Genomic DNA, 15801 nt, shown 5'->3' with positions numbered 1-15801 from the left:
GGTCTCCTTGTGGGGGCATGTTGTATGGTCCCCCACTCGGCTGTGTTTGTCCAGGTCAGAATGTGGTGACCCTGTGATGTGCATGAAAGTGGGTCAGGCAGAGAAGGAGGTGGGGATGATGATGCTGGAGGCCTGGTTGGTTTGCCGGAGGGGAAAGGCAGACCAAGCTCAGGAAGAAGACGGGTGGATTTGTTCACAGACTTTCTACCGTGCTGAGCCAAAGCTGGGCGCAGGCTCTGAAGTCGAGGCTTGGTGCCTAATATAGCCTGAAGGCAGTGGTGGCACAGAAGCCTGTCTCTGTGGGTCCAGAGTGGTTGAACGCCCCTTGTGGGGTGGAAGTTCGGGAGAGGGAAGAAGGAGCTGTACTTATGACCTATTAGGTCGATGGAAGGTCTTTGATCTCTGGATCAGAGCCAGAAATCTCTTCAGGCAAAAAAAAGCCTGCTCGCCAGCGACCGACTAATCTGGATTATGTTCCTCCTCGACATCCTGGGTGGCGAAGAGGTCTGGGGTAACTTGGCTGCTACTGCGAGAGTGCTCGAGTTGAAGGGTCTGGTGATCTCAAATAGTATTTTGAGCATCGTAAGAGGCCTTGTCGTGCTCATGTCAAAGAAGAAGATTACAGACTTGGTGGAGGTTGGCCCTGAGGTATTGTATGTGACACTGACGGAAATATCGAACAGCTGTCCAGTTCATCACAGATGAGGAATGGTGAGAGTAGATCGAGTGAAAGGTAAAGAGATCCCAACAGGCAAGGCCAAACTCATCTCTGCCCCTCGATGAAACTGCAGATACTGACCCGAAACAAGAGGAGGAGAGCACAATTGAATACAATAACTTTGGAGGGCAAGGAACCGTGAAGACCGAACAGAACTCTGACAGCATCGACCTGGAGCACAGTTCTAGCCTGATGGCAGCAAGAAAACAATCTATTAATGCAGCTGATGACCATGCACATTGCAAGCAAGCGAAGGAGTCACAGTACTTCATGACTCGAGAATAATTCTTCCAGTATGCACAGCATATGCATCTGTAGCCACACATGCCTCTAACGTAGCATTACCAAAGGGAAGTAACTTGTTCTTCTGAGAAATAATTCTAAAAGCACATTCTTCATCTAACAAAAGCAGTGCCTCCCCAGGTCAAGCATGTGTGGAGTGAAGTCAGACCAAAAAGTTTAGCAAGAATGAGCAGGCACAATGTTCTTCCCTCCAGACCTGGCTGTCAAAGCAGTATGCACTGAAGCCAAGTTGCAGCCTGCAGATATCAATAACAGGCACTCCACATACCAACGCAGTGGAAGCCGCCTTAGCCCTGGTAGGATGGGCTCTCAGAACGTCCGGAGGCAGCTCTCCCAAAGTGCGTAGCAGATCCTAATGCAGAGGACCATCCACCTCAACAAGGTCCTCTTCTGCATTGCCTGCCCTTTCTCTGCTGCAGAGAACGCCACAAAAAGTTGATTGTCCGGTCGATGCTCCTTGGTACCATCAATGAAGAGGCTTAAATTATTTTTTGAGCCAACTGGTGGAGCCTCTACTGAAGGGGAGTACAGAACGCTAATCGAGCAATGGATTGCCCAACATGAAATGGAGTCAAGACTTTTGGTAAGGAGGTAGCCCAAGTCCTCAGCACAAACGTATCCATGAAAAAGGTGGTGTAGGGCAGTGCCTTAAGCATCTGGATACTAGCCCTGAATTACCTTACTCTGTGTGGCGGAGAGAAAGCTTGAATCCCACTGTGTCCAGGATTGACCCAATGACTGGAGGCAGAGCCTGGTTTGTTGATAGTGAACCCCAATGTCGTCAACAGGTCTACTGTTGTCCGGAGGTGGTCCATGACTGTGGTGAGCACGCCTTTAAACAACTGGCCGTTGACGTACAGGAAAATTGGTATCATCAACCACTGAAGACAGTGAGCGACCTCAACCCTCAATTTAGTGAACACCCGAGGGTTGCTGAAGTGAAGTACAGCAAACGGAAATTTTTCCTGGCAATAACTTTATTTGCAGAATAGGTGTGTGGGAATGCTTGATGCGTATATGAAAATATGCAACTCACAGGTCCAAGGACACGATCCAGTCACCCGGAACCAGGGCATCCAGTATCTAAGCCACATGAATATTCTGAATCTGTCCTTCAGCAGGAAGGCATTCAGAAGATCAAGGTCCAGAATAGGCCTGAAAAGACCATGCCCTAACTTGAAACGAGGAAACAGTGAGAGTAATAACCTCCTGATGGCACCACTGGAGAGCAACATCTGCACCTTAGGCAACAGAATAGATGGGTACTACTTTGCAATTTGCTTCAGAGTGGGAGGAATAGTGAACAGGGCACAGACTAAAGGCAGGGTATAGCCACTTGGAAAAATCTAACAGCCGACTGTCAGATGTTCTGTATCACTAACTTTGGAGGAAAAGTTGAATAGTGCCCCCCACTGGTTGTGTATGTGCCACAAAGGGCAAGCTAAAGTGGTTTGGTGATGGCTGTAGCAGGGGAAGAGGAATTTTAGAACTGAAGAAAAAATGTACTTACCTTTGGAACACATTATCTGGTAGAGACTATCTAGCCACGGATTCCTAACCTTAAAATATTCACCTTGTGTTGGACTGGAGCAGTACCCCTGTGCATCGGTAGGGGGCACCATTTGGCTCTGCGTGGGGTCATCCGCATCGGAAAGGACTAGCACTGTGCTTATATAGGTACTATCTCTGCGCGCTGACGTCAGGTCCTTTTCGCATCAGGAGCGTAGAGCCACGGAGAACACGGACCATTGATGTGTGTGGAACTGAGGCCCTGAAACGGGAGTAACCCAGTACTTTCAAATCCACTCGCGGGAAGGATGGGTGGGTTGGCACAGAATAGGAGATCGCTAGAGTCTCTACTAGATAAGGTATTACCAAAGTAACTTGTTCATCTGATAGAGACTTCTAGCTGCAGAATCCTTACCTTGGACCTTACACCCAAGCACTGGCATCCGGCAGTGGGTCTGCAAACTTGATTTAGAATAGGAAGACCTGTAGGACCGAAAAGGCAAAGTGCCTATCTCGACAGACTGTCCAGGCAGTAGTGCTTGATGAACATATGCAGTGAACCCCACGTTGCTCTATGGCAGATGTCCAGGACCAGAACTCTATGTGCTAACACAGTGGTCAAAGTCTTTGCTCTGGTGGAATGAGCACACAAACCGACTGGGGGTTGCTTCTTGGCTAAAGAGTAGTAGATCTTAATGCAGAGTACTATTCATCAGGAGATGGGTTTGTTTCTGCAAGGACTTAGTTTTTGTTTTTTGGCTCCAACTTATCTCAAGAGGAGTTGATCGCCCACCCGGAACCATTTTTTGCGGTCAAGGTAGAACAACAAGGCTCTTTATGGGTCCAGCCGGTGGAGTCTCTCCTCCTCTTAGAGGGATGAGGTGAAGCGTAAAAGGTAGGCAAAGTAATGGACTGGCCCATGTGGAATGGGGCGACTACCTTCAGCAAGAAGGATGCTGCGGTCCGAAGGGCCAGTTTGTCTGGGAAGAAAGAGACATATAGAGGCTGAAAAGACAGTGCCTGCAGTTCACTCGCCCTCCGAGAACATGTAGTTGCCACCAGAAAGGCAGTCTTGATGGTGAGAAGCTTAAGAGGGCAGGTATGAAGTGACTCAAAAGGAGCACACATTAGAAAGGTAAGAACCAAGTTAAGGTCCCATTGAGTTATTATGAAGGGAGCTGGAGCAATAAGTATTGCAAACCTTTAGAACCTATTTACAATAGGGGACCTGAAGAGGGAGGGCAGCCACAGAAAGACAAAAATAGCAGACAAAAAACCATGCTGCATGCCCAATGCAGAGGCCTGTTGGGCCGTGGCAAGGATAAAGAAAAGAACTTGGGAAAGGGGTGCGGAAAAGGGCAAACCTGTTTGTCTTAATACCGTGCCACAAACTTGTTCCAACGGCTTGTGCATAATGGCTGGTGGAGGGATGCCGAGCTGGCAATATAACAGTAAAGACTTCGGGTGGAAAGTCAAAAGCTATCAACTGTCGCCGCTCAATCTCCATGAAAGAATGCGTAGCGTTGACAGGTTTGGCTGGAGATCCGTTCACTGCTGCTGTGACAGAAGATCCTCCTGAAGGGGCAGCCTGATCATGGGATCGATGGTCACGCTCAACAGCTTGGGATACCAGACTCTCGGAGCCCAGTCCGGAGCCACAAGGATGTCTTGGGCCCGGTCGTTCCAGGTCTTCTTGAGAACTCTGAGCAGGAGTGGTATGGGTGGAAAGGCACACAGGGGGCCAGAGCTCCACTCAAGACAAAAAGCGTCGCCCAGCGAGAGCTGCTTTGGAAACTCCAGTGTGCAGAACTGCTGCCTTTTTATGCTCTTGGCAATGACGAACAGATCTAACTAAGATTCTCCCCACTGCTAAAAGAAACCTTGCACGACCTCGGGCTGGATATGCCATTCGTGAGTCAGTAGGTATGTTTGAGCGCGTTCGTCCGCTCTGGCATTCAGAGAACCTGCCAGGTGTTGAACCAGGAAATTTCCTGAAGTTCCCACCCATGTCCAGAGACGTACGCCCTCTTGACAGAGGGTCCACGACCCCACCCAGCCCTGTTTGTTGCAGTATCACAAGACAGTGGTGTTGTCCGTGAACACCTGCACTAGCCTTCCCTTGATGAAGGGTACAAAGGCCTTCAATGGCAGTCTGATCGCTCTGAGCTCCAACAGGTTGGAGTGGAGTCCAGATTCTGCTGGAGACCACAGGCCTCTGATCTCTACCTCTCTCAGATGGCCACCCCAACCCGGAAGAGACACATCTGTCACTACTGTCAAATCTGGTTGGGGAAGGGAGAGGGGTCTGCTGCTGACCCAATTGCAGTTTATGAACCACCACTGCAAATCTTCTGCAGTGCTCTCCGAGATCGGGACAATGTCATAGAGATTCCCCTGATGCTGTGCCGACTCGAACAGCAATACCCACTGCAGAGCCTGCATAAGCCAGCAGGCATTGTCACAAGCAATGTGCAGAAGGCCATTAGGTACACCAGCCTCATTGAAATCCAGGGAAGAGGCTGAAACATGGGTATCACAGCCTGAATATCCTGGACTCGCCATTCAGGAGAATAAGCACGAAACTGCACTGTGTCCCGAACAGCTCTGATTAAAGGAAGCGGTCTGAGAATGGGTCAGGTGTGATTGATAATGAACTCCAGTGAGTGCAGATCAGCTGTGGTCTGGAGGTGGGAGACGATCGCCTGGGGCGAGCCTGCCTTTATCAGCCAGTTGTCAAGACAGGGGAAGGCTGGCACCTTTGATCTGGGCAGATTAACTGCAACCACTTCCATTATCTTGGTGAGCACACGAGGGGCACTGGTAAGGCCAAAGGGGAGCACAGTGAACTGAAAATGCTTGTGGCTTACTGTGAACAGCAGGTAACCTCTGTGGGCAGGCAGGACAGGAATGTGAAGTATAATCCCCACAAGTCAAACACTACCATCCAGTCTCCTGGGTCCAGGGCAGGCAGAACTTGAGTGAGTGTGAGCATTTTGAATTTCTCCTTTGTCAGGAAGAAATTAAGAGGGTGTAGGTCTAGGACATGACGAAGGCCTCCGTCCTTCTAGGGCACCAGGAAGTAGTGGGGATAACAACCACAACCTACTTCGGATGCTAGTACCCTCTCTATGGCTCCCTTGACCAAGACAGCTGCCACTTACTGGCAGTGCAACTAGATGTGGTCCTCTGTCAGCCTGTCGCAAGTGTGTGGCATGGGTGGAGGAGTAGTCACAAAGGGGAAGCACCAGCCCCTTAAGACAATCTTGGGAACGCAGCGTTTGGATGTTTTTGACCTCCAGTGGTGCAGATGAAGTATCCTGCCTCCTACTGGATGCCCATGATGATCAATGAGCAAACTGAATCCCAGAGCTGAATGGGAGCATTGACTCAAAAGACACACAGTGTTCATTCACCGCAGTGCCAAGCTGGAGAACGAAAACATAATTGTTCCTAAAGCATCCAGCCTTTTGGATTCCCTGTGCTGTGGAGTGGTAGGTAATTAGCCGAGATTTACTCTGGAAGTGGAGGCTTGATCCATTAGGCTCTCCGGAATGGGATGCTAGAGGAGGAATTTAAGGTCTTCTGGGGCAGGGCAATGACGGCAGGCAATAGTCCCATTCACAGGAACCCCTGTGCAGGGCTTGGACCAGGCCTGAGTAGGACGTCCACACCAGGAGACAATGTCTTAAAAATCTTCAACAAAAGGGTCAAAAAAAGATCATTCAGAAAGCAACTGAGTGTAGCTGCGCTGGCGTGGAAAGAAAAGAACTGACGTCAGGAGGCTGGTGGGGCGCCTATATAGGCACCAAGGGCATCACATCCTAGATGACACCACGCGGAGCCGAACAACAACACTTACCGGCGCGCAGGGGGACTGCTCACTAAATATTTCCAGATCTAGTATGACGCATGAGGTATATTTTAAGGTAAGGAATTTGTAGCTAGAAGTCTTTTTCGGGTGACTTCGCTGGCATGCCCACTGCTTGTCAGACCAGAGTCCACGGCCTTGAAATGATTGCCATCTCTGGAGCTGCTGCATGATAGGTGAGAAGGCTCTTCGTCTATACCGAACCCTCTAGAATAGCTCTAAATATTCCGAATTTATTTAGAAACTGTTTGACAGGGGTCAACAGCCCTAAGGGGCATTCTGTGGCTCTGTTGTCTTTAAAGCACTATAATGCACGCCTTCTTGCCGAAAAGGTGGGACCCCTCATAAGGCATATCAATGAAAGAGGTTCATATATCACTGGAGAATTCTGTGGATCACAACTATGTGCGTTGACAAAGGGCAATACTACTACTGACTGACTTCTCTAGGCAATTCAAAGTATCTAGACGTGGGTGGTTAATGTATTTGGCCACATCTTGTCCATAGTGAAATGCCTGTGAAGAGGCCCTAGGGACTTCTGGGACTGCTGGCTAAAGCCTGCTTGCAACATCCCAAAGGGCATGTGTTTAATGTCTAGCAAACAAATAGAACTTACAGGCACTAAATGCAAGTTTGGCAGAAGAAAATATGCACTTGCCGAAATCATCCATCCAGTTGTATTCCCTATCCAGCAGAGTGGTAACAATCAGTTTGGATTCACTTCACCGGTTGAGGCCAGTAAAATAAGACTATCTCCAGTGGGGTGCTGGGTGAGAAAATCCAGGTAACCGGGAGCTGGTCTGTGACATCTGTTTACTGGCATATTCACAGGTGGGCATAGGCAAGAATAAGGCTTTAACCAAGTAGCCTTCAACCAAAGTAAGAGTGGGCCATCATTAAAATGAGGTACGGGCTCACAACTCACTGGTTCAAGCTGTAAAAATCTGTTTGAACATTAGGTTTGATCTCAATGGAAGATGGCTGAATTTCAGTGCCTCAGCTGCCCTGCAGACCACCAGGCAAATGAAGCACTATCTTAAGTTGATGGCCCAAATGGGGAGCCAAGCTTCGTCTCAGGGTACGTGTCAAGCTTACTAGCATTCTGTAACTCAATGTATAAGGCATCATCAGTATATTAACTATTTCCTACATCATATTCAACATCCTGGGGTACCTGGTACATGATCAGAGGAAAAACCAAAAGGTTAAAAAGAGCCTCTTCTGGGATGTGCCAGATGCACGCAGAATCACAGTGCATGACGACCGGTTGTGCTTTTGTAATTTCATATCAGTGGCGTCAGTACAGGTGGTATTAGTACAGGTGGAGGGACAATGTGAGGCCGAAGCAGAAGTCTGTACCGGATTCAGAACGGGTACATTGTAACTTGACTAAATGTTCCTTCATTTCCATGACACCCCAAGGCGTACAAGAGGGAGCAGGAAACGCACTGAAAATTTGTGGGGTCAACGATGTCTCTGGAAATTAGAAGTGCGTCAGGACCAACTGGGGAATCTGTTCCGGGGCTGGAGAGCTTGAGGGGGTGCAACTGAGATTGTGATGCCCTTGTGCCTTCTCTTTGGCGTTAGAGGATGGGATAGGCTCGAGTCTTATGCTTCGGCCAGGACTTAGTAGAGGACTTTGAGTGTGAAGTTGAGCGCAAGCAGCTTTGGGACAGAGTCCAAGCCCACAACTTTAAGTGTGAGTAGGAACTACTCAAAGGCAGCGCCTTTTTGTATGGTGCGACATACAGCTTTGTCACTATGTCTCAAAACTCCTTTGGGTACATGAAGATGCACTTATCATACGACTTAAAGAGTCACGCCCAAGCAAAGACTCCAAAGACCAACCTTATACGGGTCCGTGACCGACATCTGCTTCCCTCAGTTGCTGCATGGCTTTGAACCTGTCGTTTTGGATGGGGACATCACTCCCTAGCACACTGCTGAAATCGTTACAAGACATTGGAAAATTGTCAAAAACCAGAAACAGAGCTCTGAATCTGTGTCGGAAAGCATAGAAGCAGAGTCCAGACAACACCAGGCTATGTCTAGAGTGCCAAGTCCAAACCTCTCTGAAATGCTCCATATGAAAGCTTCATCCGTTGGTCCTCCCATACGTTTGAGCAACCAGGCAAATTAGTAGCCATCCAGTTCCTTCCCACCAAAATCCCTCTTTAGCTGCCAGGTTCAAAACGTAGGGAGGCCTCCATGAGAGAGAACCTTGGAAACTGTGAAGGGGATTAAGATGATATATACTGTTCAAAACATCTGTGGGTCAGATCTTTCCTTGATGTGTACCAAGATGACTACCAACTCTGCTATACCATTTTTTTCTCTTAACTCCCCTTCATATTTACCTCGATCCCTTCACTTTATGTGTCGTCCTCCTTTTCAGACAAAACAATTAAGGTTTGCCTATAAACAGGATGCAGGTTACTGACATACTAGCATTTAGTGGAGGACCATGCCGTCCACAATGCTTCCTTCTTTTATTTTGTCTACTCCTTTCTAATCTACTTGTTACTTTTCTGGCAAACCGGCCCTCAAAGCAGTTTGAGAAGAACTCAGAGTGCTGCAATGCAAACATGCTTTTAAAGTTACCTTTGCATCAAAAGAGTTGTTACCAACCCGAAAGTCCACCTCAATCTCCTCATCCCTCACACGTCTGAATGGCTCTGCTGACTGAGATTTCTGCAACCAAAAAAGACAAATAATAAATAAATGAAGAGGAAGGAGGTGATCGATTTACACATATATTAACTGAAGATTTATGGAATCACAATATTGTATTATTCATGGTGTACAAACTAAGAATAACTGTCAACTGCAGCAGTTTTCATTCACACCAGTTGTCACTGTAGGTTTTGTCAGATGCAAAAGGATTAGGTTACTTACCATATAGGCATCTATTTGGTGCATGTAGTCTAGTAGATTCACATGCTCAGTACACTCCTGGCATTTACTTTTGAGTCCTGATGTTTGCAACTGTTTTTTCTTGGAAGACATCTTTCGAGTCAAGAGGTCCCGTGCCTCCTTCTCTGGTAAGTAATGAGCATGGCTATCGGCTCCAACTTCGGATTGTTTTTCTCTGCCATCTGGCTTACATAACATAACGTGTGTTTGTGTAGTGTACGATTCCCAATTAGGTTTCCTTGGTGTTTAATAACAAATGTCTATTGTTACCCAACTCGATGGGTCTCATTTTATCGACCTCAGAAGGATGAAAGACTGAGTGGATCCCACTGGGATTTGAACGTGATCATGAGGTCAAACACTGGCCTCTACAGTGGACCGTTAGTCCACTAAGCCACCAGACCTGGCTTGGACGTATCCTTTGAAGAACAACCTTGATGCAGCTTTCTGAGGCCTTTTAAGCTCGGAGAAACAAGTATCATCACACAAGATTTGAAAGCTCAACATCGTGAAAGAGGTTTGACTTCAAAGAATCGCCAACCCTTCGGTGTCTTTCGCCCGTGTCACAGAATGGTCCAGGAGGGGTGATGGAGCATTTCCCCTTGCCAAGGTTTCCTTAGTGTAACAATAAACAACAAGGTCCACCTCTAGAAGGTTTCCTGTGAGCCAGAGTATATCAGGCACACACAGTATTTGTTAAAATACCCCTCACACACCAAAAGGGCCAATACAACTGCAATATGGCATTCAATTTTGAACAGTTATAGCCCTGTCAGTATTTCTGAGTCGTGGGCCTGCAAAGATAAAGTAAGAGCACGTAAGTATTTACTGCGCGTTCATATATCACCTGTGGAAGTAAAGACATGGTGACATATATGGTGACTTTGTGATTGCCGGTAAAATACACTTAGGTGCTGTGACCTGTAGGTGGAAGAAAAAACACTACAAGACAAAACCAACACTTAACATGAAACACACTCTCTATGTCGTGAAGTTCTGTACAAGTCCATGGTGAGCTGTAAAATTAAGACAAAGGACTAAATACATACTGGAATAATTAGGAATCAGTGCCCCATGAGCCGGTCTGGAAAAGGGGTACATGGAACTTCCATCTGTTGGTAAAGTAAAAGTGGGGCATGCCATGGGTAAGGTCATGGTAGTAGGTGTTGAAAGTCTAGGCATAAGCCTCCCTAACGCGGCTATGCCGTACTTACTAGTTCACAAGCAGTCCTCGCATCCTCCCTCATCCGCGGCTTCCGTGGTGTGAGAGGAAGGAGAGGAGCATGTGGTTATATACTAGAGTAAACTGGATAATTACTAGCACCTGTACCTGGGAGGGGCGGCTGATTGAGCAGAACACTAGAGCGGTGTAAGCTCAGGAAGGTGGATGGAAACGGGAGCCATCTTGGAACAGTATCAAGGATCAAAAACGGGCGCCATCTTGGAGAGGCCAGTGGTGAAACTGAACTGGTTGTGAAATCTGTAGGCTAGACAACTTGGCAATTGCATGCGGTTCTGTTAATGCAGAGATGCCTGTATGTGCTACTGGCGGTAAATCAGGATTCGAAAAAAGGAGGCGGACATCTTGCCTAGAAAGCGCAAAATGGGGGTATTGGGGTGACCGTGTCCCATAGAAGAAACCTGATATTAAGTTGTATAGTTGGATCAGGTCTGGAGGGTGACCTCATGGATCCAGTATCAAGCCTCACGTCAATACGTATTATGGGGCCGCATACTAGCCAAAAGGCAATCAATCCTAATGTAGGGCAGGGAACACAGTGGGCCCATATTTTTGCAAACAGTTAATCAATACTAATGTAGGGTAAGGAACACAATGGGCCCTAACCTATTCAGAACGATCGCTGTGTGATTAAAGTGGCATGCCAACACACACGCGTGCAAAGTAGAGACAGATCATTGTGCAATTAATCCTTACTCTACAATGGCATGCAGAGTGCAAACAGCCTATCGCTAGTGTGACCAGTTCAATTGGAGAGACCACAACCAGTTCTAATAGGGTTTTGATCTCCTGATAGAGGTTGTTACTGGCTCAGTTGGGCCCAGGGTATGTCATCATTCAGCCCTGTGATGTGTGTCCCAAGACAAAACACCCATCTTTGCTCTTTCTCCAGGAGATCTTTCTCGCATTTAATTGATTCAACCACTGTCCACTGAAGATCTTGAATACAATGGCCCATGGTTAGATAGTGGGAGGCCATCTTAGTCGTGGTTTTTTTGCAACGTATGTTGCGTCGATGTTCACCAATACGAATCTTGACTTGTCTAGAAGTCATTCCAATGTATTCTTTGGCACATGGGCAAGTAATAAGGTAGACAACATTTCTGCTGTTGCAGTTCGTGAAACCACGTTGTTCCCATGTCATGCCATTCGAGAATTTGATTGTTTTGCTTTTACTGGGGGATTCACAAGATGTGCATGAGCCACAAGGATGGTGGCCATGTACAGATATCAATTTAGGAGGGCCACTGTCTTTCATGATTCTAGGTCTACTGTGGACCAAGATGTCTTTTAAGTTGCGCCCCCTTCTGTGGGAGAACATTGGTTTTGGGAAGTTCAAAGAGCCACAGTTAAGGATTTTCCAGTGTTTGTTCACTATTTTAGTGATCTTGTTTGAGTTGATGTTGAATGTGGTTACACATATTGGTCTGGTTTCCTGTTCCTTTGGCAACGTGGGTTCCAATAGAGCCTGTCTATTATTGTTTCTAGCCCTTTTTAGGCCTTTCTTCACAATTCCTCTTGGATAGTTTCTGTGTAGTAGTTTTTGCTCAAGGTCTGCCGCTTGGCTTTTGAAATCAGTGATGTTGGAACAGTTCAGTCTGAGGCGAAGGAACTGCCCGTAAGGGAGGTTATCTCGTAAGTGTCTTGGGTGGAAACTGTTGTACAGTAAGAGGCAGTTGTTAGCGGTATGTTTAAAATGGCTACTGGTATGTAGTCTGCCTCGGTTCGGGTAAATGTTTAGGTCCAGAAAAACCAAGTTTTCATTGGATAATGTGTGGGTAAATTTCAGAAATGGATCTTGCTGGTTGAGCCAGACCATGAAATCCTGGACAGACTGGGTGTCGCCCCTCCAAATCACAAGCACATCATCAATGTACCGTTTCCAAATGACCACTTGATCACGGAAGGGGTTCTGTTGGTGGAGAATTTTAGTGGTCTCCAAATGGTGAACATAAAGACCACGGTGCATTAGTCATAATGAATACGATCATGTATGAAGAAAAAGTCCTGGAACATATTATGGATACGAATACATATATGAAATTAGATGGAAACTCAACGATGGCATTTATGAAAATTCTAAAATACATCATAGAAAGAGCTTATGAAATGGGAACCATCAATGAAAAAAAAAATTCCTTCTAAAAATGAACCCCAAAAGTCCAGACCTTCGAATGACACCTAAAATTAACAAAAATTTAAAAAATTCTTCACTAAGACCAATTGTCTCCACCTGTGGGAGTTTACATGAACCAGTTGGGCAACTACTTGATAAATATCTACAAACCACGGTTAAAAAAACGAGTACGTATGTACAGGATACTACTGACTTTTTGCTCAAACTTGATGAAATAACCATTGAAGCTAATGAAAATCTAATACTATGTACAGCAGATGTATGTTCCCTCTACACTTCTATACCTCATTCTTTAGGTCTAGAAGCGGTAGAAAAAGCTCTATTGAACACTGATTTGGATCTTCAATTTCAAACGTTTTAATGGAACTAATGATATTTACACTATAGCACAGTTACTTTCGATACAAAGAAACATGGTATCAACAACTAGTGGGTATGGCCATAGGCAATTCAGCAGCACCGGCTTATGCAAACATTTTCATGCAAACTTATGAGGAAACTCATATCCTATCAAAAACATCTTGGAAAAACAATCTCAAAATGTTAATCCGATATATAGATGATATTTTTATAGTATTGATGAGCTCTCAGGAAGAACTACACAATGCTCTTACGGAATTCAACAATGTCGATGACCGCATACAACTTACATGGGACATCTCAAAAACATCAGTTACCTTTTTAGATGTGAAAGTGTATCACCAACGAAGGGTTTGAAACAGACCTACATATGAAAAGCACTGACAGAAACAATATGTTACATTTCTCTAGCTTTCATGAACCGAATTTGAAAAAATATCTTCCTTTCTCCCAAATGGCACGAGTTAAGAGGATTGTATCTGATGACAAAAACCTGCTATTGAGACTAAATGAAACAACTACTAGATTAAAAAAAAGAGGATACTCTGAAAACATCATCAATGAATCTAGAAAGAAAATTGACACACTAAACCGACAAGAACTATTGAAAACCACCAAGAAAAAAGAACAAACCAGGATGGTAGTAGTGTCAAAATACTCGACAGCCAGCATCAAATTTAGAAAAATCATATCAAAACATTGGAAGATACTAAATTTAGAACCAGATTTTAACAAAGCTTTTGAAGACCCACCATTGTTCGCATATACAAGAGCGCGGAACTTGGGAGAAATGTTACAATATAAACCAGCAAAAATGGAAACATTCAAAGGAACCAAAGCTTGTCTCAATTGTGGGAACTGCAATAGCATTATCAAAGGCAATACAATTAACCATCCAATGAAAGGTTTTGAGATAAAATTAAAAGTAAATGCTACATGTGACACAGCCAATGTCATCTACGCATTAAAATGTCCCTGCGGAAAACTGTATATCGGGAAGACCGAAAGAAGAATAAAAACCAGACTTACGGAGCACAAATCAAACATACGAACTAAAAACATGAAATCTTCCATTGCGGTGCATTTTCTTGAAGAAAAACACAACATATCTCAATTAAAATACATAATATTGGAAACTGTGGAGAAAGTAGAAGGAAGAGACAACACCAAACACCTTCTCAAAAGAGAGAACTATTGGATCCAAAAACTTGCATCACAGAAACCAAATGGTCTCAATGACCGGATTGAACTATCATGTTACCTATAAATTTGTTCGAATTGTTCCTAGACTGAAAATTCAGACACTTGCGATATAACTTTTATTTATTTTTGATTTATTGTTTATGTTCTGAACTATGGTACTATTATCATCGTGTTTACGATACATATCTATCTATAGAAACCCAAATCACTTCTATAGCACTACACACTAAGACGCTCGATATCTGATATTTTTGGTTATACTATGTCGAGGATTCGATTCTACCCAATATCTTTTACTGCTCACCCTGAGATGAACCTTGCCTTTTATCTTTAGTTTTTAATATGGTGTAATAGTTTGTTTTATTTAGCCTTTAATCCTATTTTCGTGAATTATATAAGCTGGATTAGTAGATAGACAATAGAGTCTTTTGTTTAACTCCATTAGTCACGTGATCGGAACCGCTTTAGAAATGCGTTCGCGGAACTCATTAGACCCGCTAAGACGCTGCTAGCGTTGTTGCTGAAACTGACAAATATCGAGGTGTTTTTGGAAATCGCATTAGCAAGGTTAGTGTACACCGGAGAACAAATACGAACCAAAATTAGATGACCATGCTTATATAGTGCTGATAAAATAATAGTAAACATTTCATCATGAGACTTGAATATCTACTGTTTTCGCTTTTTAGCTCGTATCTCGGATACTGATGCTCATGATACAACAACAGACATGTGAGTTAGGCGCTGGTCGCCAGATGTATTGTTTATAGTGTATGTATATAGCAGCTGGTAAACACGGAGGATGATTTACATTACATGATTTTTTTCCATGTATATAAGAGCCATGACAGTTAACCATTATCACTAGTAGTGCTGATAAAATAACCGTATCAGAACAGCTCATATATTATTGATTGTACAGCTGGAATCCTTCTTTCAATATCAGTTATTATGTTTATCTCTTATTATTTCTAGTGTTATTTCCTGATGAAGGGCGGAAAGATATGCCCTAAATGCATTGGATACACAATTAACTATGTCAAATGAGTTACATATCAAACACAATGATGAAATAATGAATAATTGAATTATATAAAGTGTGAAGAATAAAACACAAAAAATCTGCACCAGTAAAATTTGTTGGAACCCTTTCTTTGCCGTATAGGAAGATGGTGTGCCCACAGGGATGTATCTAGTGATTCACTAGGAACACAAAGTGGTTGTATGTTGTTGACGCCCTGGGACGTTGGACGTTACCTGCGCGGCACCCAAAAAACTTTGAAAATAACTATCTAAAATTTATTGAAACTCATCAAGCTGTGCATTTGCCTCAAATTTCTTTTTGAACATAAAGACCAGCCAGGCTGGGAGCAAAGGTGCTCCCCATGCTGGTCCCGTGCTTTTGTAGGTAATGTGTGCCATCACAGAGAAAGACATTTTTCTTCAAAGCCAGACTGATGCACTCCAAAACCACATGTTTCGGGGTCTGGTATTTCAATGGTGTTGAGAAAAGTACCTCTTCCATTATCTCGAGGGTTTCACGATGGGGA

At 44.7% G+C, this 15801-nt stretch overlaps 1 protein-coding gene across 2 annotated transcripts in view; it reads right to left on the bottom strand.

Moving 5' to 3' along the window:
• NOLC1 (nucleolar and coiled-body phosphoprotein 1) overlaps nucleotides 1-15801 on the bottom strand; it is a 429768-nt gene that overhangs the window by 31098 nt on the left and 382869 nt on the right. For both annotated transcript variants that reach the window (XM_078643222.1, XM_078643221.1), the window contains exon 7: nucleotides 9000-9089. In XM_078643222.1, the coding sequence (XP_078499348.1) occupies nucleotides 9000-9089 (90 nt within the window). The remainder of the gene's footprint in view (nucleotides 1-8999; nucleotides 9090-15801) is intronic.

Source organism: Lissotriton helveticus, chromosome 5_1 (assembly GCF_964261635.1).
Source record: "Lissotriton helveticus chromosome 5_1, aLisHel1.1, whole genome shotgun sequence".
Classification (NCBI taxonomy): Eukaryota; Metazoa; Chordata; class Amphibia; order Caudata; family Salamandridae; genus Lissotriton; species Lissotriton helveticus.
Note: the sequence above shows the minus strand (reverse complement) of the source record. Positions and strands in the feature narration are given on the sequence as shown.